Source organism: Electrona antarctica (genome assembly GCF_951216825.1).
Source record: "Electrona antarctica genome assembly, chromosome: 5".
Taxonomy (NCBI): Eukaryota; Metazoa; Chordata; class Actinopteri; order Myctophiformes; family Myctophidae; genus Electrona; species Electrona antarctica.
In genome coordinates this window covers 14,944,083-14,970,886 of record NC_136810.1, presented here as the reverse complement: position 1 = coordinate 14,970,886, position 26,804 = coordinate 14,944,083, and the positions used below count along the sequence as shown (strand labels likewise).

Sequence of the window (26,804 nt, the reverse complement as noted above, 5' to 3'; positions counted from 1 at the left end):
ATTTTCTTTAAGGCACAGCTATTAATATATCACAATTAAGAAACGAGTTGTGGTCCAGCATCGCCATTATGTTCTAGCCTGGAGTCACCTAGACTCTAGCGCCCTCCAGATAAGATAAGATAAGATAATACCTTTATTGATCCTGCTGTGGAGATTCAGGCACCAGAGACAGTACGGTAGTTTAAACATATGAAAGAGCAAGGAGACTGGGTAGCAGTGTGCACCATGTGGACACGACACGGCAGAAACCTCCATGCTCGTCTCTGGCAGCTTGTCTATAAAAGATGCATTTTAGCTGTTAAATATGCAATAGATTTAGATCTCCATCCACATATACACATCTACTAAAATCTTGTTTTAGTAATGTCAATATTCGGTACGAATCCATAGAAGTTATTGATGTCTGTTTGAAGTCTGACTCTGTTTGAAGTCCGATTGAAACAGACTTGGCACTGCTTTTTCCTTGATTAGTGTGAACAAAGCCTAATACTGTATGTTATCACATTAGGCTATATGGTTACTTTATTTATAACTTGTACTGTCTGGCAACATTTAATGTATAGCGTAATGTTTTAGCGGACTTATAGCGGTTATTATTATTATATTTTGATTGTAAAACAGACCTATACACAGACTGCCTTTTCCTGGGTAAAATAAGGTGCTGTCTATGGTGCTGAAACATTGCGACTCGTTAGCTTGCTGCTGAGGTGGTGTGTGGGGGCATTAAAGGAGCACTTCGCCCATTTTCATCCTTATCTTCATATAATTGGTGTTCTTCACTAATGCTCATTATATGATGACCCAATTCCTACTCACTGTGTCTCATAGGAGGGCTATGGAGAGTTCAGAAACCTAGCAGAAAGCCTATAGCAGTGATATCAATGGAGATTCCAAGCTAATAGGAACTACAGCCTTTCTCTCCATGGAAAGTTGGCATGCTGAAATGGAAGCCAGTATTGTTGTTGCATTAATTCACACAAATGTTTCAAATACATATTTGAAATCTTGTTTGAAATTTCCAAACCTGCCAACTGATGACTGGTAAGCAGGTTCACACACACACACACACACACACACACACACACACACACACACACACACACACACACACACACACACACACACACACACACACACACACACACACACACACACACACACACACACACACACACACACACACACACACACACACACACACACACACACACACACACACACACACACACACACAAATCTTATAACCAGCATTATAGTCGAGGGGCCACAGGCCCAAAAGCTCAAGGAATATAGTTTAACCTGTGATGTCATGCCATACTTTTTATTTTTTTACTTTATTTACTACCGTATGTAACATAGGTTACATAGTAACCTATGTGACTATGTCCTAACCTATGTGACTAACTGACTATGTTTAGAGTACCAGTAGGGGCAAGAATGGCGCTGTTGTGCCAGAAACAGAGAGAGTGTTGCACTGTTGCCTGCTAATTACAGAGAGAGAGAGAGAGAGAGAGAGAGAGAGAGAGAGAGAGAGAGAGAGAGAGAGAGAGAGAGAGAGAGAGAGAGAGAGAGAGAGAGAGAGAGAGAGAGAGAGAGAGAGACAGACAGGGGGAAGTTGCACCACTCAGTTCACACAGGTGTGATTTCTTTCCTATTAATTTGGTCATTAAGGTCCACAGAATGAGAGGCCTGCTCTGCTGTAAACATTGCGAAAAAAGGTTATGGCATTTTTTGTATACCACACCATAGACAACCTAAGGCAACATTTTCCAAATGTCATTATGCTTTAAGTAGCATGTGACATGTCAAACTAGGGGGTTTTCATGAGTTCTGAATCCATTCCAAGCATTAGTTTTGCACGGAAAACACTCCTTGGCCTAAATTCGGCCATAGCCACTTGCCCAAATGTGCCCAAATGTGCTGACCTCATTACATTTGTGTACTTTTTCACTTTTTTTCGCGTTGTTTCCGGCAGAGCAGGCCTCTTATTCGGTGGACCTAAATGACCAAATTAATAGAAAAAACACACAAAAAAAGTACGGCATGACATCACAGGTGCTCTCAGATTTTGGGTGACTGGCTCCCCGGGTATTAGTGAGGACCAATTATATGAAGATAGGTTGAAAATGGGGAAGGGGTCCTTTAAACACTTGCCAAAAATAGCAGATCTACAAACTCACAATGCATGTAGATCTGCTATATTTCTGCCAAAGACATTTGGTGTAGATGGCCAAAGTGCTCCAACTCCAGTTACAACTCGGGTCCGTTTTACTAAGACTAGAGGGTTAAGTGGTTAGGGTCCTAGCCCCAGGCCCTACAAAGGCTTTTAATCCGGTTCTGCCTGTGGCCATACAGCCACATCACATCACAAGTCACTGAGCTCATCATGTCCCACGTTTAGTGTACACTAAAAGCACCAGGAAACCACGGCCCTTAATGGCCCCAGATCAGGTGGCGTGACTTAATATACTTTGTCGCACACCGTACCGAAAATAGGCCGATCTACAAGCGCAAATCGGGGCGCTCATGAGAGTGCTGTATGCATTAAGCCTAATATGTGAGGGGGCTTTTCCACATAGTGGGCCAGAGTAACGTGCATTTTACTGTGTGCTCTGCGGTTTCTCTTCATGCTCCATCTGCAGATATTGGCACGCTCCTGATAACAGAATTCCCCCCGGGTAGGCCCAGACTGGTAGATTGTACAGCTAAGTGCAAGAGCATGTCTCTAAATATCTCTCTCTCTCTCTCTCTCTCTCTCTCTCTCTCTCTTCCCCCCCCCCCCCCCCCCCCCTCCTTCTCTTCTCTCTCACAGTTCAAGTGTTGTGGATGGAACAACTACACAGACTGGTCGTGGAACCTGTATTTTAACTGTTCACAGTTAAACCCAAGCTCAGAGCGCTGTGCTGTACCGTACTCCTGCTGTACTCCCATACCTGGAGAGGTGGGTTGTTGTGCTGTGCTGGAAGAAGTATACTAGCAATAGCATATAGCATTCTGGTAGGCAGCTTTCTGAACTGTCCACAGGCACAGACCTGCGTAGACAAAAGATGATGCCATCTTATAATGAGTATTAAAGAGGAGCTATTATATGATGATAGGTTGTGGGTGAATTGGCCCTATTATATTATTATTATTATTGGCCCTTATGAACTCATTTATTGCGGCTAGCTGTTAGCATAAACCCCAGTTCCAGGTGCCACCATACGCGTTCACTTTAAATGCCGGAGTTTGCCCGCCCCCCACACACACACTCGAGTATCATTGGAACAAGCACACTGTTTACCTTTCGTCAGAAGCATTTACATGGCGGCAGCGTTGCGGTACAAAGGCACACCGAAATTTGTATGGCAGAAGATCCACCAAGGACAGCTCTCCTGGATTCCGACTGATGGACGTTTGAAAATCACCTCCTTTCAACTGCTTTACACAGTGATTATATTTTCAATCCCATAGCTTGAACGGTGGGGCGTTGCCATAGCAACCGGACCAATGTTAAAAGCCGCCGTGGGACTCAACCATACATTGGGGTCCGTATATATATATACGGACCTGGGATATGACGTCCCCTAGCGTCGGGGTCCGTATATATACGGACCTGGGATATGACGTCCCCTAGCGCCGGGGTCCGTATATATACTGTATACGGACATGGGAAAGAAATAATAATATAGTACAGTACTTGAGTAAATGTACTCGGTTGCTTTCTGCCACTATAGCTTTTGGCAGTAGAACCTCCCAGCATACTGTACAACAGTGATGCTCAATAATACACCCACACAACACCCGGTGGATTTGCTCATAAGCACTTGGATTTGAAAGCAGGACTCCACACAACTATCACTCAAGCAAAGGGAAATCCCCCTTGACCAAATGAGATATGAGGCTTCTGGCGTGCATGTCTATACGCTAGTCTGTTACACAAAGATAACCATTAAAATGATAGTGAGCTGTGGCTATAATGAAGCCACACGGTGTACATGGAAATGCATGAATGCACAAACATGACTACTCATTGCGTGGGCAATGTGTATGCAACACACACACACACACACGCACGCACGCACGCACGCACGCACACGCACGCACGCACGCACGCACGCACGCACGCACGGGCACACACACACACACAGGTTAGTGTGAAGACAGGAAACTAAAGCCTACATGTAGATCAACAACAGCAGTATTGATTAAACGTCATGTTAGACAGGCAACAGATCACAGCAACCTTTTGCTACATGTGTGCAAAAATCAATTATTTAGATGAAAGGGTGCTGCAGTGCACCCTGCTGTCCATGTGTGGCAACTGCATGCATGGCATGCCAGTATCTGCACGATCAGATATCCATGATTGAACAATGACTGTTATCTCATTTGATTTCATCTAGCCGTACATACTGCAGCATTGTGGATAGGGCTGCAATAGTTAACAGTATCGACTTAATCAAGAATTACAATAATATCATTATAATTTAATACAATTTAAATAGACTTATGGGAGGACCGGGCCAGCGGTCGGGCGGACAGACTTCTGATGTGATTCTGAAGCAGCCATTAACAAACCACACGTCACTACGACAACATACAGTAAACGAACAAATGCCCATATTATGGGCATATACTGATGACTGAGGATTCTCCATAAATGGGCATAGAAGAGACAAGGACTGACAGATACAGATATCTCCTAATGTGGGCAATGTGCATATCAGCAGCATGCCCATATATGGGTATGGGTATATACTGATGGCACCGTGGACATCCATAAATGGGCATACAGAGACAAGGACTGACGGATACATCTCCATATATGGCATATGCCCATATACGGATATCTCCATATATGGGCACAAAAGGGACACATACAGAGGGGTACAACAGGTACCCTGAAAAAGGCCCCGACACTATGACTCAGACATCATTTTAGTTGGATCACCAGTGTAGATGTGAGGGTGGCCTGAACTAACCTGACTCCGCCAGATGGGGCAGCAGAGAGTACACTGGGTTCCCCCTCCTGCTCCCATCTGGGAACTCTCAGGCAGACTTGATGCCCGGCCACAAAACGGCCTGGCCAATCAGCAGCAGCTAGAGGCGGGATAGCTGCTGCTGAACCCAGTGTACTCTCTGCTGCCCCATCTGGCGGAGTCAGGTTAGGCCTGAACCTCTAGTAGCTAAGATAAGCCATTTCAGACATCGTCGTCATATGGCAGCCAAGTCTATGGACTTTTAATGTCGCCCCTCACTTCACACATGTTTTCCTTGACTCATTTGCACGCCAAAGTATAAAATAAGTCTAAGTGGTTGAGTTGTGTAGACTATTAAAAGAAAATCACTTTGAACCCGTGTGAACTGAGAGGCGCTCTTATCATCTAATTGCTTCATTGTTAATGGGAATTTAATCTTTGTGTAGGACCGGAATGGCCAATTTGCTCGTCTACATATGACGAAGATTCTCCATTCGCTGTCAATGGGAAATTAATGTTTGTGTAGGACAAAAATAGCCGCTTTGCTCAGACACACATGACGTACATTTTCCATTCATTGTCAATGGCATTTAATGTTTGTGTATTAGGACAAAAATCTACACTATAGCTGAATATGTGAGGGACTAGCGCCCCTCAAAAAAAAGAAGCAAAACACACACTTACAGTATCAATAATGCAATGATCCTAAAGAGTAATGGACAGAAAATACCAGCAGCTGTATTGTGAAAGCAAACAGACTGGAGTTGGACAGCATCCCTCCCCTCTCCCATCCAGCTCCTCTCTGGAGTTGGACAGCATCCCTCTCCCATCCAGCTCCTCTCTGTAGCGTATTAAAATAAAAACAGCATCCTGGAACACTCACTCTTGGCAGAATTAGTGCACAATAGTTAGTGTCTGTAGGACGGGCCAAATTACACGGAAGGCTTTTAAAACACAGCCTGTAAAAGTGTCCTGAGAATACTCTTTCAAGTGTTGCAGTTTATGTGGTCAATAAAAGTGAACTAGTGTATAAACTAGGGTGCAGCTCCTTGAATGCTGTTTTTTTATTTATTTATTATGTAATGATGGCCCCTCTACCCGTCTCTCCCCTCCTGTCTGCCATATACACACACACAGGTGGTAATAAACACCATGTGTGGCTTCGGCGTCCAGACCCAGAAGTACGTGGAAGCCACCAAAACAATCTACCCGATGGGATGTGGAGACCGAGCCGTGGGATGGATGGAGTCTCATCTGCTGCTGGTGGGGGCTCTCGCTCTGGGGGTCAACTTGCCCATGGTAACCATGAACCCTTCACACCTTCTGTGGCTCCATACTCGCACACTAATGGGGCACAGCGGTGGCGGCCATATTCTGGGTTCCATCGATCCAGACCCCATTCATTTCTCCCATAGAGATTTCAACAAATATACATTATTTTAAGCCTGGAATCAAGCCATACAGGATCCTGGTGAATAATGACCAGAAACCCTTGATTCTGTGAGGGAAAAAGGGTATTTATTAAATAATAGTGTTTTATGGTCATGATTCACCAGGATCCTGGATGGCTTGATTCTAGGCTGATTCTAGGCTTAAAATATTTTTTATAAATACTTTTTGAAATCTCTATGGGAAAAATGAATGGGTCTGAATCGTTGGAAGCAGAAAATGGCCGCCACTGCTATGTCCTATTGGACAGTAACCCCATTTTTTTTGGGGGGGGGGGGGGGGGGGGGGGGGACAGAGCAACTTTCAACTTGCATTAGTTGAGTGACATTTGACCAAGAGTAGCCCTTTTTATACTTCCTATAGTTAGTTGTCCACCCCCGCAGACGGTAACCTTGAACAGCTCCTCACAAGCTTCACACCAATTATCTGGTAACCCTAGCAAGGTCAACTTGGCCCTGAATTACCACGGGGGTTACCTCCCCACAAAAGGGTTAGAGTTACTGTGCATTGCCTGCAGGAAATCTGCTCTCTCACAACCACACTGCATGGGTCGATACAGCTATCAGCGAGGAATCTCACCACTCCCCTGTCAACATATCGACAGGCTCTCTCTAACCCCACCAGGACACCTGACAGCGTTTTTGTGTCAGAACAAGACAATCGCTAGGATCTTTATATCAATCAGACCTCGCCTCGAGCAACCATCAAACAAGCCTTCCAAAAACAAACATCAAACGGAGTTCGGACAACTCCCCGGCAACAACACGGCTCTCTCTGATGAAGCTCCACCTTCAACTCTTGCACCCTGGCCCGTGATGCGTTGCGTTTCTCACCACATCTCACCTCACTGCTTCAAATAAACCCTGCGCAGGCCAGGCCGTTCAACAACCCACGCACGCAGAGCTAAGGGGACAGGAATAACCCGGCACACTTGATTTAGGTAGATGGAAAATGTCAACTGCACATCTCATTAACCACAGACATGCTGTGATGCATTTGTGAACTTGTAGATTGGATATTTATTTTGCAACAAAAGTAAATATGGCATATCAGACCGTACCATTAGAGAGAAAGGGCATGTTTAAATACATGAACCCTAACATCCCTGTTCTGGGGAACATTTGGCAAAGCTAGGTGAAAATTTGGGGAAAATATCCAATCGACAAGCTTACAACGCCTTGCAATGTGATGCAATGCGACGCACTGTGAGCTTGTATATCGGCTATTTTCGGCACTCATGGCTCTAAGTATCCACCAATCGCGAAGCAGTCGTTTCTACACTAGACCGGGCAGCGCACCTCCCGTCCCTCTGCCTCCCCGCTCTCCTGCCCAGTCCACACACACACACACACACACACACACACACACACACACACACACACACGTGAACTCCAAAGTTCACGTGTAGAAGTTTTCGTGCATTTTGATCAAAGATCCTGGGAGCAGATACATTTTAACTGTTTTTCATATAATTCAAAATGGCGGGTGATCTAAAGGTCAGAGGTCAAAAGTCAGAACACGAAAGTTGTTCGGCATGAGGAGACACATATGTGTATCAAAGTGTCATTGCCGACGGTCAAACGGTTCATGAGATATGCGCTATAGCGCCACCATTTGGCCAATCGCCATGGGCTTCGCATAGTCACCGTTTGGCATGGCCCTCTACCAGATTACCGCGTTTCGCGAAAACCGACTGCACGGTTCAGCCAGAACAGCTATTTTTGGCGGAAGAAGGAGGAGGAGAAGAAGAAGAAGGAGAAGAAAAATAAACACAAAAGCAATAAGTGACCAAAGTCACTTCGTGACTTCTTGGTCCCTTAAATATTGTGACAGAAACATCGCTCCTGTAGCTATTAAGATGACGCAATGTTATCTCTTGATTCAAACAGAGAACACATGTCATCCCTCAGCTACAACACAAGCTCTGAAGGACCTTGACAACAGTGTGTGTATGTACAGTACAGTACAGAGTGTGAAAGGAGACATTATGATGTTTTAGTAATATTGTTCCTGCTGTTCTATATACTGCCAACATGGTGGGGAAATCACAGCTTGGGGCTTTAACCTTTGCTTTAACATGTCAGATGGCAACATGTTGTGAACTTGTAGATCCCCTCCTACAGTAGTAGATCCCCCCTGGGGGTCCCCGGACCTCTCGTACAGTAGTAGACCCCCCTGGGGGTCCCCGGACCTCTCGTACAGTAGTAGGGGTCCCCGGACCTCTCGTACAGTAGTAGACCCCCCTTGGGGGTCCCCGGACCTCTCGTACAGTAGTAGACCCCACTGGGGGTCCCCGGACCTCTCGTACAGTAGTAGACCCCCCTGGGGGTCCCCGGACGTACAGTACCTCTCGTACAGTAGTAGACCCCCCTGGGGGTCCCCGGACCTCTCGTACAGTACAGTAGTAGGGGTCCCCGGACCTCACGTTGAGAACAACTGTTACCATGTAAATGTGTCCTTGTGTCCTCCAGATCGCAGGCATCGTGCTCTCCCAGATCCTGATCTCTCAGATCCAAGGTGAGATTAATTCCACCTTGTTGTAAGGAGCGAGAGTGAGAGAGCGAGAGTGAGAGAGCGTGGGATGGAGGGGGAGATCTGCACAAACCCAGCTGGCATCTGCATCTGCAAGGACATCTTCACTGCCGTCGGGTGGAAACCTTGTATGTCCAAAGCTGTTAGCTTTTTTATTATTATTTTAAAAACATTTTAAAATTGTGAAAATACTGTTATTGTTTTCACTACTTTTGTGTAGGGTAGGGTGTTAATTTACAAAGAAAATATGGAGTTATGATTTTTCCGCCCGGCGGCAACAATTTATTTATTTACCGCTGTGGAGCCGGCAACTCACACCCATATCTGGCATTCTTTGTTGTGCTCTCGCCTGTAGGCAAAGCGAGTGTGGTCCACTGCTTCACCGCGCAAATCTGTGAAGTGAAGTAAAAAGGCTTCCATTCAAAGTAAAAAGTGTAATATTTATTGGATTGAAACATGCTTTTTGTACTAGGTATTTGATACAAGGACTTTATCTCTGAAATGTTTTTATTTATATAATCTGTCATTGTGCAACCCTTCCACATAACTGTAAGGGGCGGGCAGCGGGCAGAATACCCTTCCACATAACTTTAAGGGGCGGCGGGCAGCGGGCAGAATTAAAACATACCCGCTAGCTTAAACGTCCTGATGTATCACAGTGAAATATGAGTATAGCCAATGGTGCTTATTCATACAGACATAACATTAGCATCAGCACAGAAACAAAGACCTCACATAAAGCATAAACACGTGTCATCATTCCGTACTATCTTCTTTATGACTTATTTTCCAATTCAAATGAGATCCGTGGCCTTGGGAGACTGTGCAGCGTCACGGTTGAGTCACGTTGTGCAATATAAAGTGTTCCAGTGTTGTCACAGTGGTTCTGGGTTCCTATACTCAGATTGTCTCTGCCTCACACAGATTTAAAATGCTTCCACCATTCGTACAGAGCAACAGAAGCTCTGAAAATGCGAAGAAACCTACTGTACAGTACAGTTGGGTGCCACTGATATTGTCCCTTATCATTTGACCCATTTAGGCCGGACCTCAAAATTGTATTTTAAGGTTTAAAAGACAGTAATGACAAATGGATGACAGCATCCGTTCTGCACCTTCAAGACGTGTAGTTAACCACCGCTTTGTGGCAAAGCGATGATTTCTGTAAATCAAAAGCGTGTATACAACTTGCTGCTTAGCAGAAAGGAAAACTGAAAAGTATGTCTTTTGAGATTTAAAACATATTTTCGAGGACGGAAATGACAAATGGATGACAGCTTCGGTTCACCAGCTTTCTTTCAAGAGGCGTATAGTTACAGACAATTGCGTAATAGTTGTCTGGCTTGGAGAGATTATACTCCAAAAATCAAACACTATACAGTATATATTGTACTGGGGACGGTGAGTGGGAGGGCGATCACTGCATGCGTGTGGTTAGTCTAGGCATGGAGAACATGGGCTTTCTGGATCAGACGGTCAGTCAGTGGGGAGCTACACTTCTGAGCGTCACGCTCCACCAGGAGGCATCTGGAGGAACACAGTAAAACACAGAGGAGGGACAATATGTGTGAAGACGTGTGGGCAGAAAGCCTGATTTATACTTAGTTGGCACTCCAGTGGGTGGGTGACTACAGTCAGCATAAATCAGACGTGATGTGATCAATAATTAAAAGGTACTGTCGATACTGCACAGCCCGGAAAATGTATCATATTAAGTCTATTTATATTAATTTATAAATAAATAAATACAAAATATATAACGTGTTGTTTACTGCTTGTGTTATGTCATGTAAAAATGATACCAACATGCAAGGTTCGTCAACCACCGAATTGACATTATACAGCAGCTTGTAAAGACGAACTAACACTGTATTGAATGAAGTTTGAAAAGACAGCACAAATACTGTAGAATCTTAACAGAAAAAGGCAAGAACAGCTTATTTTCTGGGCGTTTACCTAGCCAGCTTCTGGTGGTGGCTCTTGTCTGACTTCATGGCTGCATGAATAAGTAATTGATTGAAGACATCCCTCTGCAAAACACAGAAGCGCAGCGGAGGCATTTGCAAAAACACTCAAAGTCCCGTCAACATGCAAGGCAGATCATGCTCTGGCCTTTTTTGACTGTATGTACATACACTGTATGTACACACTGTGGCACCTATGGGAATTGTTTCCTGAACACACAATGCACAAGGTTGAAAGTTCCTTTAACATCCAACACAGACATCCATAATTCATCTCTCGGTATATTCCCACGCGTGTCGGGGAGGGGGGGAGGGTGCTGATTAGTATGCAGTGTATTCTTCACTTCTGGCCACTGTCCGAGCCCAAGTGTCCTACTTTCACAACGGGGCCGGTCGGTGGGTTTCGTGAGATCACAGAATTAGCTCACTGTAACAAATCTCTAGGGCTTAGTGGGTGTGTAATTGCGGGGCTTACTGGAGCAGACTTTGCTTTGGTTTATTTTCATTTCACTACCAAAGAGCGGGGAAAAAAAACACAGTCGATGTAGGGATCTCACCTGGGCGTCGCTGCCCCCTATATGGGCTATGCGGTATCGGACGGGGTGGAGCAGCTCCACAGCGAGGCTGTAGTTTCCTTCATGGTATTCCACCAGGGCCTGGCACATGGGCAGACCCAGGGCCCCCGCAAGCTGGTGCTGATAGTTGTCCCCAGGCTCTCTGCGAAGTATAGTACAAAAGGAAAAACGATGAAGAAGATTGTTTTTCCTGGCATGCAAAACCAGCACACATACATGAAAGTCGAGCGGCGGCAGCCATAACGGAATGGGTAGAGAGAGACACAGACCGCCTGGGAAGCATACGGTTCAGTCAAATTGTCATGTCAAACTTTTTTAAATAGTGAAAACAGCAGATGAAAACGCCACGCCACACTGCCACTGTGAGCTTGAAGATCTGCTATTTTCACTACTTGCATGACTTTTGTATGATGAAGTAGGGTGAAGACAAGTTGACATATGGAGATAGGAAAGGAAAGGACAAACTATGAAGATTGTTTTTCTGGCACAACTACATAAAAGTAAGGCGGCAGCCATAGCGGAATGGGTAAGAGAGAGACTGGCTTGGTGTAAGGTTCAGTCAAAATGTCATACTCAGCACTGGCCTAATCAGAGTCTGGATTCATTTGAAGATAGTGAGTGAGGGGGAGTTAAGAATTCAGAATATCAACACAACACACTGGTATGGAAAAAATCTCAACAGAAAAGAAGGCAGAGGAGAAGACAGTGAATTCAGCTGGGGACGGGGCTGTCGGGGCATCAAGGTCACGGTGGCCTCAGGGATATAATCTTCGAGGGGCAGAAGGCCGAACTGAGGGGTCACGACAGCCATGACCTTCACGACCTGGCCTCCATGAAATTCTTGCCCCGTGTATAAGACTCACAGACAAACTCTACTACTGCATGCATGATTTATCAACTACCATACAGCATTCACACAGCACTTCACCAGGAATATCCTGGTCGTGCAGCCTTCATTATTTAATTCATAGCCAGACAGCCGGACGTCATGCGCATGCCACCATGAGCTGTGCTTGGTTTGGTTCATGTTTAAGAGCATATAGTGTACATACAGACCCTGTTAGAGACACAAAAACTGGACTTTCTGAATTAATTATGCACTTTTCACCCAGTTTCATTTAGAGCAGTGGTTTTCCAACCAGTGGCCCGGGGACCAGCAGTGGGCCTTGGGGGGGTTCCAGGTGGTCCCCAGCTAATTGATGGAGAGTTGCTAACCAAATGGACCCTTATAGATCTTTAACTCTTTTTTGAGTGGCGCAACCACTCCAAGGAACAGCAATGTCCCTATGGGACTATGTGACTATGTCCCAATGTTTAGAGTACCAGTAGGGGCAAAAGTGGCGCTGTTGTGCCAGAGAGAGATAGAGATAGTGTTGCACTGTTGCTAATGAGAGAGAGAGAGAGAGAGAGAGAGAGAGAGAGGGGAGTTGCACCACACGGGTGTGATAAAATTCTAATTTTTTATCCCACGATTTTGTAACCCATTTTTTCACCCAGTGTCAATTATCTAATGTAATCATGGGCGCTACACATCTTCTGCCAACCTGGGGGGCAGCGGGCTGACCTCATGCTTCCTTCTATGCATGAGGAGTCCAAGCTGCTTCTTTTCACCTGTCAGGGGAGAGTTGAGAGCGTAAAATGAAACGGGACCAAATGGACCAGGGAGGGTCCATTTGGTTTCATGTTACATCTGCACTACTTAATTTACAAGAAGTCTACAGGTTTTATGTTGCAGGCAGCAGGCTAGTTTGTTGTTAGCCAACTATAGCCAAGCTTAACTCTGCATTGACTGTCGGTCGGAGATATTAAATAATTGAATGACCGTGTGGTTGTTTGACACTGACAGACTGATGGAGCAGCAGCAGCCAGCAGGTAGTAAACAGGTCGCCCATCTACTGGGCACACACTCAAACACCAACTTTATACACTTGATGCACATACAAGATTGAGCCGGTAGGCGTGACTGCCTTGCATGCCTATACTGTTAATTCTCCTATGGTATCTCCTGGAGTCTCCTGACGAAGATCCGGAAGGGTCGAAACGTTGATTCTCATCCCTTAATAAACTGATTGGGAGAATAACAGACATTGTGCGGGCATCCTACCTTCTTCATTTATCCTATGGTACCAACACCAATACAGCATGGAATTGTGGACAAAATCACCAAACGACAACAAAATATTCGTTGGATCTGAGAGGCTAAATCTCATCAAATGTTGTTCCTTGGCTCAAATTCCCAATAAATAATGGGCCTTGATATGAAAAGGGTTGAAAACCACTGATTTAGAGTACCGGTAAACAGCGAATCAGAAAGGTATGTGTACGGAACAAGGTAATGGGGTTGCTTATATGTTGCTTGACCTAGTTGTGGATTTAGGCTCATGTCCTGTTCTCATATCCTACCGAAATGACAATTATTATGAAAAGTTGCTGGGGGCACGCTAGGTGCTGGGGGCACCCTAGGTGCTTGAATAATTCAAGCAGACAGCTCTTCAGGAGGGTTATCGATCCAAAGATTCTAAAGGTTAATAATAATAGCTCATGGAATGAGGGTGTGGATGACAACTAAAGGAATGATCTAAGATTCACGACGAGACCTAATTGTTTTAAAACATTGCAGACAGTGCGGATGCATGTTTCAGAAAGTAACATGTAAGACTGGTTATAATGACTCTTGAATTATAATGTAGTAGGAGTTATGTCACCAGTACACACTTTCTTTTTCTCTCTCCATGAATGTAAAATGACAGAATGCAAGACTGTGTGACCTGGATTCCAAACTGCTGTATCCCTACAGTAGCTTAGTCAGGTAGTACTAGTCAGGCAGGGCATCAAGAACACCATTTTAAAAACCAAATAGAATTATATTACAGAGTTTTAAAAGGCATGGACCTTAGAAAACACAATTTAAGACTTTTTTTTAAGACGTTCAGGTCCTGTAGGCACCTTGTCAGAGAAGTGGTGAACATTTCAGAATGTTGTAAAAAAGATCAGCTGTGGTCTGACGTAATGTCTGACGTAATGAAATCACACCCGTGTGAACTGAGTGACCATAGCAACCATGCTCATTTTTTTGGTACGAACAAACACGTGGACACGTGGACACGTAAACTAACAAAGCCAGTTGTTGGAGTGGTTTACACCACTCAAAAAAAAAAGAGAGAGACCATAATCTTCTTTGGGAGAAACAGCAGAGACTGCACGAGAAAATGGGCAGTGAAAGTAGTTCTGTCATCCAACATTTGTTTTTTTTGTGCTCGTTACTTTGACGCGTATAATGCATTTTGTTGTCAAATGATTTGACCTGACAGTGATGATTTGAAAAAGAATGTTTTTGCATCCTGTTTCAGGCCGTCAATCTCAGATCTGAACAGGCCTTGAGATGAATACCAAAACTGTGTTTAATCATTCGAAACAGTCTTTAGTTTAGTCTTCGACTGAACTAAAGCGTTTCTATGAATCTTAATAAAGTCAATTATGAGGTTCAGAAGGGTGTTACCGTAATAACTCGGCTGCGTCGCTCTGTCAAAGATGTCATAATCTGAGTGGGATCCTTATCCCGCTCAGATAAGCCCAGAAGAGCCCAGACGTCTTCTAAAATTGTACAGCATTTGTGCGAGAGTGTGTGCGGGTGCATGTGTGGCCAGTAGAGAAGGAGTACATGTACCACTACTAATACTTTGTGAAATATTTATACTTTACTTTCATAATGGAAGTCAACAGGTCTCTGATCAGGCTGAAGCCTTGCCCAAATTTGGAGTCCTACGTCATAGATACATCATCGATGACGTCACAGGCTGTTTTTTTTAGCCTATAGCATGGGTCTTCAACTGGGTCTGGGATTCCTAGGGGGTTCCAAGAGTTATACAGCAGGAGGGCTGCTAATTCTTTGGGTGACAACCGTGACATCATTTTTTTCTTTTTTCCTTTTTTTGAGGGGCGCTAGCCGCTCCTATAACCAGCTTTTAGTGTTATGTTCACAAACATTGTCCTACACAAACATTACATTCCCGTTGACAATGACTAGAGAATTTTACGTCATAGTGTCTGAGCAAATAGGCATAGTGTCTATTTTATGTCATGATGATGTAAGAGCGCCCCTCACTTCACACGGGTGTGATTTTCTTTTTACATTAACCACTTGGAACACTAGCATCGCTATTTTGGGGGAACATTAGCCAAAAATAGTAGATCTACAAGCTCACAATAATAGAGCCGACCAAGTACAAGTACAAGCCAAAGCTCAAGTTTACAAAGTATTGAGGTCTAAAAGTTGTTAAATGAATCCAAAATATTCATAGAAAAAACAACAAAACAAACACATTTTCTTCATCTCTCCCTCACAGCCAAGGGATCCGTGGCCTTGAAAAACATTGACCACCCCTAGCCTTTGGTCAATGATTGTTAATGCCTCACACACCAGCAGAAAACAAAACTGCATCACACTGTAGCAAAATCAGGATTATGCAAAAGCTCGGCAAACACACTAAACCAAACCGTGGAGAAAATATGTAAAACCCTGCTGCGCGTGGAAAAAGAGTGATGAAATTACATCTATGCAACGTCTTGATATCTGACTTTTCACTCTCCATGAAACAAAAACGATGCAAGGAGGGGAAAAAAGGGTGAATTTTCACACACTCTAGAATTGTACTGCGTTTAAAGAGCTTCTCTGTTCGCCTCAGAGGTTGCATCAGCCCCTGAACCCTGGCTGTGGTGAGTCGTGACTCCCACCCTTGGAGAAATGACATAACAATGACAAACATGACATTTTTCCTCAGCAGCAAATGCTTTTAAAAAGGCGGTGGGTATTCCCTCAGTGGCCCTGTGCTGTGTAGGCTGGGGCGACAGACTGCCTGTGACCGCACATCAGTGCGCGCACGCGCACACACAAACGTACAGTCGCACACGCACGTGTCTCTCAGGGGACTGACGAAGATGCCTGGGCCTCGGTGACGCATCGCGGCTCCATGTTCTTCCTGCCTTCAAAGTCACTGTCCTCGTCTCTGCCCTGGTTTTCTTTTTTATGATTATTTTATAGGTGATACGTAACGTAATGTCGCCGCTGGGCAGAAACCTCGTATCTCAATGTTTTAAGTGTCTGTGGGCTGTATAAATATTTAACCATTGCATGTAATCACAACCAAGAGCGTGTGATTACATAATACCTACATGTGATCCATTGGAACGCAGGTTATTGTTTGACTTATTTCCTGAAAAGTAACCGTTTTGGACATACAAGGTTTTCCACCCCACAGTAACGATATCGACCCCGCTATAACCCCTCCGGGTGGGTCTTACGTAATGCGAGCCAGCGTGTCTGTCGAGGTGTGTGTGCGATGAGAGAGACACTGTGTGTGTGCATGTGTGTGTGCGGATTTACCTCGCCACATCGCGAAGGCCGTCCAGCAGACGGCGGGCGGCGCCCGTCTCCTTGGCGCCCAGAGACGCCATGAGGAAGTGGACGTCGTTAAACAGGGTCACGTGGTCGTCCGTGTGGGGCAGCGTCACCTGCTGCAGCTCCCGCCAGCGGTCCTTCACGCACGCGCCTGGCGGGCACACACACACACACACACACACACACACACACACACACACACACAGTTGCATGTAGTAATGCTTTACAAAAAGAGTAATGTTTTTCCCACAATTCAGACTTTCTAGGTCAAAATTATGAGAAACTAACTGAGAGAGGAATAAAGAAAAACGGAATTCTGAGATATAAAAAAAGAGGGAAAAAAGGAAAGAAGTCTCACAACTCTGGCCTATTTAGTGGTAGAAATGGCCTTCCATAATCCATTGTTGCTCAACCTTTTCAGGCCGCGACCCCCCAAAATAATCCCATTTGAACTGGGGTCACACCCTGACATGCCATAATGCATACACATCGGACAGATGTCAATGAAATACAAGGTGATTGTTGAGTGTAGATGCTTGTAGATCAGACTCACCCTCCATCTCCAGTCTGTAGAGCAGAGAGCAGGCGTCCACCGTGTCCAACATGGCCCCGGTGGACACGCAGCGTCTGAACAGCTTAGGGAGCATAATGACACACAACACACGGCTTTAACCACTAGTATAGCCTTGACAATATTTATACCCCGTTAAAACTGTGTTAACGCACTCTGACTGCACTTATCATTGTGTTTTTGCATCTGGAGACTCCCGTCCAGGACGCAACACAGTTTTCCACCCCAAAAAGAGAGGGACTTTCCCACGAAGGTAGGGACTTTCGCAACGGAGGGGTGCCGTCTCAAGCGAACTTGAGCCACAAGAGACGTACATCACCGAGCGAGCTAAAGCGAGCGAGTTGCCTTGTCGTTCGAGTTGCGACCCGACAGGCAGAGAATAGAAAATCCTACAATGAACACAGCGGAGAGCTCCATTACCACACCAATGGCCCTCACCCAATAACAAGCTGTGGTGCTCGTTCCAGCCCCTCCCTTTGTGGTGAAAGTCCATCCCTTCGTGGGGCGGAAGACAGGGTCACGTCCATGACAGGCTTCAGTCCAGGTCACGTCCATGACAGGCTTCAGTCCAGGTCACGTCCATGACAGGCTTCAGTCCAGACGTGCCTCCAGACTTGCCGCAGATCTGAATCCATTCGATTTGGCATTGGGAACCCGTTGCCTTGCCTTTGCTGATGTCAACCCCAGGCAGGGTCGGCACCCACAACTTTCCACATGAATGGCTCTAGTCTAACCGCTACACCCACTCACTCTGACACTCTGACTACACTCATATCTATTGAAATGCTCCTGCACCACACCATCTCCCAGGCAGTCCAAATGCTGAAGGCCAGGTGAGCTTTTCTGTAGTATACCAGGTTTCTGGCACTCTTTTCCTAATCCCTGTGCTACTAGTACCTGCTGACTCTCTCTTATTTCTAGAATTTGTGCTACCATTTTTAGCTGCATTTCCCTTTTCTGTATCTGTCCATTACTGCTGTACTGCCATTGCCTGAATTTCTCCTGTGGGATAACTAAATGTTTATCTGTCTATCTTTTAACCAAATTAACCCTATTGCGTCCCTATACTGGGGGCGAATTATGTAGTGTACAAGCTCACAACATGCCAACATGTTGCAAGCTTGTAGATCGGATTTTCGCAAGAATTGTGTATAGGGAGTAGGGACAAAATAAGATGGTGACTAGTACAGATCCCTGGGGGACTCCGGCTGCAATGAGTTTAAAAGTTCAGTACCAGACTCATGTCAACTGTCTGAACACAGTATGAGATCCAGGAAGCCACATGGCGCTTCTATTCTTAGCCAAATTAAATAATCATCACATCTGACAGGCAACGCTGAATAGCGTTCATGGTTTGGACATGAGCTCAGTGGGGATGCTGTTCTGGTGCCGGGGCAGCTTTGACTTCCATTTTACTGGCGACAGAACCAAGCGTAACATTGCTTTTACTCCAGGTCCCCAGAGTGAGGGCAAAGTCTATATTCCAATTCCAGACAGGCCTGAGCATGCATAGGGCCGGAGATAGACTGACCTGACTGTCAGACAGGCCTGAGCATGCATAGGGTCGGAGATAGACTGACCCAGACAGGCCTGAGCATGCATAGGGTCGGTCCAGACAGGCCTGAGCATGCATAGGGTCGGTCCAGACAGGCCTGAGCATGCATAGGGTCGGTCCAGACAGGCCTGAGCATGCATAGGGTCGGTCCAGACAGGCCTGAGCATGCATAGGGTCATAGGGTCATAGGGTCGGAGATAGACTGACCTGACTGTCGTATATCTTCAGTGCAGCTTCATACTCTCCCTGTGGAGATAAATTTAATCAGATCAACATTGAAATTATAGCGACAAGATATGAAGACAATCTTGTGATCAGTGTTTCCCAACATGTGAGGATATTGCAAGTGTCAGTGACAACACACACACACACACACACACACCTCTGAGAAAGCTTACAATCATTACCTTCTCGATGTAGTACAGTGCCCAGTGCCAATAGTTATGACAAGCCAGCATGTCACACCCCTGGATGGAAAAACGACATGTTAATGTTTTATTAAGTTGCTTTTCACACATTTAGTCACCCAGCGCCAAAAAGGAGGGGGATGAGATATTTACCCAGGCTCCACGCCAGCCGAGGCTGATGAACAGAACACTTCAAAAACAGATCAGGCGTGGACACTTTTACCCACCAAAGCAAAACTGCTGCCGTTTTGGCACACCCAGATAAACCCCTATAAATCCAAAACGGAAGAGCCTAGATTTGACAAGCAGATAACGAGTCCCAGCGTTGACTGTACCTCGGGGGGGAAAGAGGAATCGTTGACAGAAGAAGGTGTCGTTTGCCATGAAATGTACTCCGATCTGCCAGTGTAAAGTGTATTGGCTGTAAACATAACTAAGTGTACTTGCTGCTGTACAAGAATTTCCTGTAAATGATGACATAAAATCCGATCAATCATAATAAATCGCACCGTTAAAGATACTGAGGGAGCACAAAACTCATTTGAGGGAGCATCGGCGAGTCTGAATGAATCATCTATGCGCTGCCTCTGATGGTGCGGAGGACGGAGGAAAATGAAAAAGAAAAACAAATTGCCTGCCAATCTTTCTCTGTTCTCTCCATGAACGCCAGGCCCTTGTCTGCTTCCCCTTTCATCTCATGGACGTGAGCCACTGTGTGGACAGACCAGGCGTCATCGGGGGTCATTTCAAGGCCCTGCAGAGGGACAGTGGATTGGAACAAGAGCAGGATAAAGGCAATGGGGTAAAAGTATGTGGGGTAAAAATGTGAGATTTTGCCCCCAAAAAAAGATCAATTTTAACACAGTGGTTCTCAGACCCTTCCATGTCAAGGACCCCGGCCGCGGAATCCCATCTGAAAAGATTTTATGGCAGTTTGTATGTGTTAAAATGCTTCTTTTTGTATATATACGATTTTTCTAAAATAGCCATTATGGTTAAAGTGGTTCAAATTATTGTGATGCTACAGCATATTCAAAATGTCTTCAAAATCCTGACAGTTTTCTGGAAAACCATATGTTTCTGTATCAGTGGTGCTCAATATTTCATGTCAAGGACCCCAAAAATTATATGTAATATGCCTCCGCCCCCCATCTGAAAATATGTTGTTCCAGGGACCTCACCAGAAGCAAAGATTTGAATTAAAATGTTCTCTCTGTAATAATATATATTTAACGATTTGAGGCACATTTTCACGATTTTTCAAAAATAGCAGACCTACAAGTTCATAGCGCGGCACTCGGTGCCGCGCTATGAGCTTGTAGATCTGCTATTTTTCAACAGCTAAAGTATAACATAATGCTTTAATACACCAAAAGGGGTTCCCGCCCAAAATGGGTTAAAGAGATAGTTCACGCCAAAATTACTTTTTTCTCTATCGATTACCCCATGGAGACTTGAATTCTGAGTTTTTTGGTCACATTCCTAAGCCAATAATTTGAGGAGACTCTTTGTGTCTCCATAGGGAACAAAGTAGGCTCTTTGTATGTCCATAGGGAACCACTGCCGGTCATTAAATTATTCGCTTAGGAATGCGACAAACAACAACAAAAGAATCCATGAATTCAGGTCTCCATGGGGTGAACTGTAAGGCAAGGCAAATGCATCTAGAGTACATTTAAACAAGGCAATTAAAATAAAACATTAAGCATTGAGTAAACAAGAGAGAGAGCGTTAAAAAAGTGTAAAAGAAACACATAATGAAAGGACAAATCAAATGATATAGTGCAGGTGAAATAATTAAGAAAACCTCAGTAAAAGGCAGCCGTAAACTGAAAGGTCTTTAAAACCAAAGTTATTTTAAATCATTGATTTAAAAGTACCAAGAGTTGTAGCAGACTTGCAGTTTTCTGTGAGTATTTTATGGTATAAAAACTAAATGTTTAGTTTCTGACTCTGGGTTCAGAAAGCAGGCCTGCCGCCTGGCCCGCCGGCAGGCAATTTTGTTTTTGCCAACGGCTGATTCGGTCTGGCTTATTAGCCAGGCTAGGCCTGGCTGGCTGACTGTCCCAGATGAACTGACAGGTCTGGATGGTTCATGATAATGTACTGCACAGTTTCAGAAATCTATTTTGGCCCAAACCCGCCCAATGCTATTTTTCCCAGCCCAATGAGCTTTAAAATATCCCAATTGGGCGGAAAACTGGCAACACTGAGCACAGGTTCAGACATGTATTTTTGGCCCTAATCTATTCAAGCAACAGCAGTATTTTGAAATGAATTATTTGACAGACGGGGAGCTAGTGTAAACATGTTGGAACTGGAGTGATATGTTCAACTTTTTTGGCATTAGTAAGGAATCGAGCAGCAGCGTTCGGATTCACTGCAGTTGATCCAGGGAATGAATGCATGGACAAGTTTTTCCAAATAACTTTTGCGTCAATATAATATAGTGTTTTTGTATAGTGTATAATATAGTTGGGCCCGAAGATGGCGCCCGTTTATTAACAATTATTTTTCCAGATTTAAATGCAATTCATCATGAGGTCCAGGACCAGCACTGGTCCATACTCTTCTTCAACAAAGATGGCGATAGCAAACATTCTTTGTTCTGTACTACATACAATTGTAGGGTTGTAGGGTCCTTAAAACCGCAAGCACGGGAGCAGCACATGTTCGACCGCATGTCCGCGTGTTTCTAATCGGCGTGTGCATCCCTCTCTCTAGGTTTGCAATGAGGACTCTTCAAGGGTTAAACAGTCAAACTTAAATGTTCACAATAATTAACTTAAATGTTCTTCCTTTTCAGGGCATCGGGTTAAAGGTAAGTAAGCATAGGATCCATCCGGGGACTCACAGGTATAGTTTAATATTACTTTAAAGCCACTTTTCACTCTGTGGGGGATTTAGGGGAAAAGATTTGCTGAATGAAAGAATGTTTGGCGAGGGTGAAAAGGTTTTATACCGCCTCAGAACTCGACTGCTGTAGCAACACTGCAGCTCGCTGAAGCCTTGACCTACCGTAGACGCACTACACTATTGTGTTGGGTTGGAGTACGCTGCAGTATTTAACACGTGACTGCCGTGGTTCCCAATCTTTTGTGGATCAGGGCCTACTTGGAAATCTTGAATTCTGAACCACCTGCAGTCGTCTGATGGATTATTTTAGGGAGAGCGGTAAAGACACTTAGGGCTCCATTTTCGTCACCGCTAAACCCTTTATCCCTAAACTTTACCTTTTTTTACTATTTTGAAAAACATTTTTGAATAGTTCAACTAGCCAATCTACATTGACACATTGTGAGCTTGTAGACTGGCCATTTTAACTATTCAAAAATGTTTTGCAAAATAGTAAAAAAAGGCAAAGAGGTTTAAGGATAAGGGGTTTAGCGGTGACAAAAATGGAGCCCTTACTCTACTGAAGATAAATGCATGGACACGTTTTTTTTCTCCAAATCTTTTAGCATTGATTATTCAAAAACACACTTCTCAATTATTCATGGCAGCCGAATCAAGTCTTGGAATTGCTTGGAATGGCTGCCCTAGACAAAGTTACAGTAACACGCCACTGTGTTACCTGACTTTCTAGTCACTACTTCTTGCACAGTAAACATTTAGCAGGGAACAGTCAGACCACAGAGATCTGAGTGAATGGTTTATGGTTGGACTTTGACCACAAATTGTTTATTGCGCTCTGGCCATCGATTCAGACGGAGACAAATTGCACTATCTAGTCCCAATATGAGAAACAATGTTCAACACAGTGTGATGGAAAAGAGAAAAGCTCACCTCTTTGGCAATCTTTTCAGCCTGGTCATAGAAGTGAGTCTCCATAAGCCCGAAGGAATACAGTCCTTTCAGGTAGCTGACAAGCAAACACAATAAATCTGGTCAAGATATATGGGGCCGTAATTTCGTTATTCGTGATAACATTTGAGATCTCTTGACAATGACAATAAGCAAGCATGCATTGATTTTGTGGGGAGGCACACTCTTCCAGCAATCACAAAGACAGAGACTTCAATTGTGTTTTGTTTCTAAAGTCGATACGAACGTTACACTAAATCATGCTTCATGTTCAATGCCAACACCACTGACCTTTGATCACACTGATCATGAGTCTCCAGAGGTGATTACTGTCAAGGGAAAATCAATGTACTGTACAACATGGGCCTTTGTTTATGCAATGGATAAAGTCACGATGATGACACAGACAGCTGAAGTTATCGAAGTGGAAGATCATAAAATCCTAATGTCCATTCGGTATGACCACATCATCCGTAGGGGCATAACATTTTTTTTTAAATCTATTTTTGGGTGGCACTGTTGAAGAAAAAATAAATGTAGTTGAATATTTTCATTTACAAATGTGCTTCTTGATTATTTGATTAATACAAATCGATAGAATAATTCAGTGTAGTTGCAGCCCTACTCATCAGTCAACTCAATGTATATGGCACCAATTCCTGTACTTCACCAGCAACCCTCACACAACATTGAAAACGTCTTCAACACCGTCCTTCTTAACCATTCACCACGTTCAACCTCCTCAATTTTGGGCATGTCATTTATCATTTTGGGCATGTCATTTATCATTCTGGGCATGACATTTATAGGCGGGTTGCAGAGAGGCAGCAGGGGACCCCCGAGTTCCATTTTCCTGGGCACATCAGCCAGCTCTGACTGGGAGATCCTGACACTTCATGTGGAGATATGACAAAAGGTGACCCTACGATTAATATGAGCCAAATAACCACTTGTAGTGCCATTGAGAACCATCAGTATGTTCACACACCACATTCCTGTTTGATTACTTCTGTTCTTCTCACTTGATTTATTCTCAGAATATCAGAATATTCTCAGTGAGACTTATAAGGATACTGGCTTTAGTTTCCACCATTGTAAACAAAGGAACTGTGCACAAGCTGAACCTCTACAAGCCTGTCAATCATGTGAGCACTGGCATGATTGACAGGCAGGTCCCTCACAGTTCATACCGTAGGTGAGTGGGTTTTTTATTATTTTATATTTCAATTTAAATACAAGTTTGTAGAACTGCTATTTTCACAACTTCTTCTTTGACACATATACGAGGTTTAATCCTGCCTAACAGCAATGATATATTCCATTTCATAACACCTTTTAAAAACATCAAAAGACATGAAACGACTAGCACACAAACTCCAAGGATAACGGGGCAAAATACCCACATCACGCACAAAAACAAACTTAGCTTACATGTTTCAGCAAAAAGCCTTTCTCAGAGTGTTGACGATAATCAACCAGACGATGAGAGGAATTACCTGATGTACCCTTTTCAGATGTTTTCCGAATTATGTTTACTGATTTCTTTTTTTGCACTCCACTGAGAATCCCACCGTTGAAGCGATAACCTCCCTTTTCTAATCATTAAGATCTTCGTTCCTCCTTTTATGTGGAATGGGGCCAGTTAAGGTGGTTCAGGCATCTAGTATGGATGTTTCCTGGACAGTTAAGGTGGTTCAGGCATCTAGTATGGATGTTTCCTGGACAGGGCCAGTTAAGGTGGTTCAGGCATCTAGTATGGATGTTTCCTGGACATGGGTTATATATCCACGCCTGCCTTGGAACGCCTCAGGATCTCCCAGTTAGAACAACATTAGAGCTTATATTATGTGGCACGGAAAAGAGAAGTCTGGGATTCGCTGCTGAAACTGTAACCTCCACGACCCAATTCAGTAGAATCGGTAGAGGATGGATGGATGTTTGGATGGATGGATGGATGGATGGATGGATGGATGGAAGGAAGGCCAGACGGATTGCTCTTGATCACAAAACTCTTATCTCCCGTTTAGAGCGTTGTGTTGGTGTCAGAGATACCGCTTTAGCTTGCTTCTCGTCCTACTTATCGGAGAGATCATGTTTCTCTGTTAAATTCTGAGACTTTGTATCATCCTCCACCCTCCTGTCCTCTGGAGTCCCCCAGGGCTCGATCCTTGGGCCAATACTTTTCTCCTTCCCTTGGCCTAATTTTTGAGAAGCATGGTATTTCTTATCACCTTTATGCAGACGATTTGCAAATCTATATGCCCCTCCCTGACACCTCTGCATGACTGTCTAAGTGGCATCAAGGCGAGGATGGCCCTAAACTTTCTAAGTGTCAATGAAAGCAAAACAGAGGTCATAGTGTTTGGGCCTAGTGGTCCTGGTATCGTCCCAACTGACCTAGGTTCCCTGAATCCTTACGGTCAGTTCAAGCTTTTATCACCTGAGGCTGCTTGCAAAAATCAAGTCTGTGCTATCCTTTAGGGATTTTGAGCGGGTCATCCATGCCTTTATTTTTACGTGGTTGGACTATTGTAATGCACTTTGTTGGTTTAAACCAAAGCTCCCTTACTCGACTCGAGATAGTCCAAAACTCTGCCGTCAAATTGGCTCCCTTTTTTATAATTTTTATCCCACGATTTTGTAACCCATTTTTCACCCCTGTGTCAATTATCTAATGTGATCCTGGGCTCTACACACCCTCCGCCAACCTAGTCCCCATATATGGGGGACATGGGGAGAGCAACGGACTTGAACTCATGCTTCCTTCATGCCTGAGTGTCCAAGTTGCTCCTTTACACCTGACAGGGAGGAGTTTCCCTGGTTGGACATAGCGCGCGGAAGGAATACGTTATTCCAACCAGTTCCTTTCCACTCCATCAGGCGCCCCGGCTGGCCAGGGGGAGGCAGTTTAGAGACCAGAACTGCATGTTTTTTGTGAGGGTACCTACCCTAGGGGACACGGGGAGAACATGCAAACTCCACACAGAGAGGCCCTTTCGCCAACCCCACCTCGGGTATGGGCACTGATGACGCGGAGGAGGAAACACGCAGCCAGCACCCACAGCGTCCCCAGCGGGAATCAAACCCAGGACCTTCTAGCTGTGAGGCGACAGCACTACCAACTGTGCCACCGTGCCCCCAAATTGGCCCCTTCTAGCGAGACTTTTAAATCTCGCCTAAAGACCCACCTTTATACCTTGGCTTTTAACCCCACTTGAGTTCCTTTGGTCCATGTTGTGTTTTGGATCACTGTCTGATGATGCTGCGTCTTGTACTTTTCACTGATGCGTCTCAGTTGTTTCACTGTTTTGTACTTTGTGTTCTTGCTGTTGTTTTTTTCTGTATTTTAGCTATAGTGAAATTTGGTTTCAATAGTGAAGTTTGGTTTTTGAGTGGTGCAACCACTCCATCACTCCAAGGAACAGCAATGTCTGTGACTCCGTGTTCACCTATGTGTTCACCTAACTATAGGAATTGCACCAATTCCTGTACAGCACTTTGTAAACCTTGAGTTTTGAAACGTGCTATATAAATAAAGTGGATTGGAAACCAGCCTCAATGAAGTGCCATGTGTCCTCCTGGCAACAG

At 44.5% G+C, this 26,804-nt stretch overlaps 2 protein-coding genes across 4 annotated transcripts in view; one reads left to right on the top strand and one right to left on the bottom strand.

Moving 5' to 3' along the window:
* The window catches only part of tspan33b (tetraspanin 33b), a 43,819-nt gene extending 34,478 nt beyond the window's left edge, over nucleotides 1-9,341 (top strand). Inside the window, exons 6-8 of one of the 2 annotated variants that reach the window (XM_079502069.1) lie at nucleotides 2,813-2,941; nucleotides 6,099-6,260; nucleotides 8,882-9,341. In XM_079502069.1, the coding sequence (XP_079358195.1) occupies nucleotides 2,813-2,941; nucleotides 6,099-6,260; nucleotides 8,882-8,953 (363 nt within the window). In that variant the 3' untranslated portion in view covers nucleotides 8,954-9,341. The remainder of the gene's footprint in view (nucleotides 1-2,812; nucleotides 2,942-6,098; nucleotides 6,261-8,881) is intronic. The other variant, XM_079502070.1, reaches the window with a different exon arrangement.
* A 27-nt stretch (nucleotides 9,342-9,368) lies between these two features.
* ttc38 (tetratricopeptide repeat domain 38) overlaps nucleotides 9,369-26,804 on the bottom strand; it is a 30,379-nt gene continuing 12,943 nt past the window's right edge. For both annotated transcript variants that reach the window (XM_079502068.1, XM_079502067.1), the window contains exons 6-14: nucleotides 23,199-23,274; nucleotides 20,047-20,166; nucleotides 19,413-19,472; nucleotides 19,213-19,251; nucleotides 17,433-17,514; nucleotides 16,865-17,030; nucleotides 11,464-11,623; nucleotides 10,899-10,972; nucleotides 9,369-10,469 (exon numbers count right to left, since the gene is read on the bottom strand). In XM_079502068.1, the coding sequence (XP_079358194.1) occupies nucleotides 10,382-10,469; nucleotides 10,899-10,972; nucleotides 11,464-11,623; nucleotides 16,865-17,030; nucleotides 17,433-17,514; nucleotides 19,213-19,251; nucleotides 19,413-19,472; nucleotides 20,047-20,166; nucleotides 23,199-23,274 (865 nt within the window). In that variant the 3' untranslated portion in view covers nucleotides 9,369-10,381. The remainder of the gene's footprint in view (nucleotides 10,470-10,898; nucleotides 10,973-11,463; nucleotides 11,624-16,864; nucleotides 17,031-17,432; nucleotides 17,515-19,212; nucleotides 19,252-19,412; nucleotides 19,473-20,046; nucleotides 20,167-23,198; nucleotides 23,275-26,804) is intronic.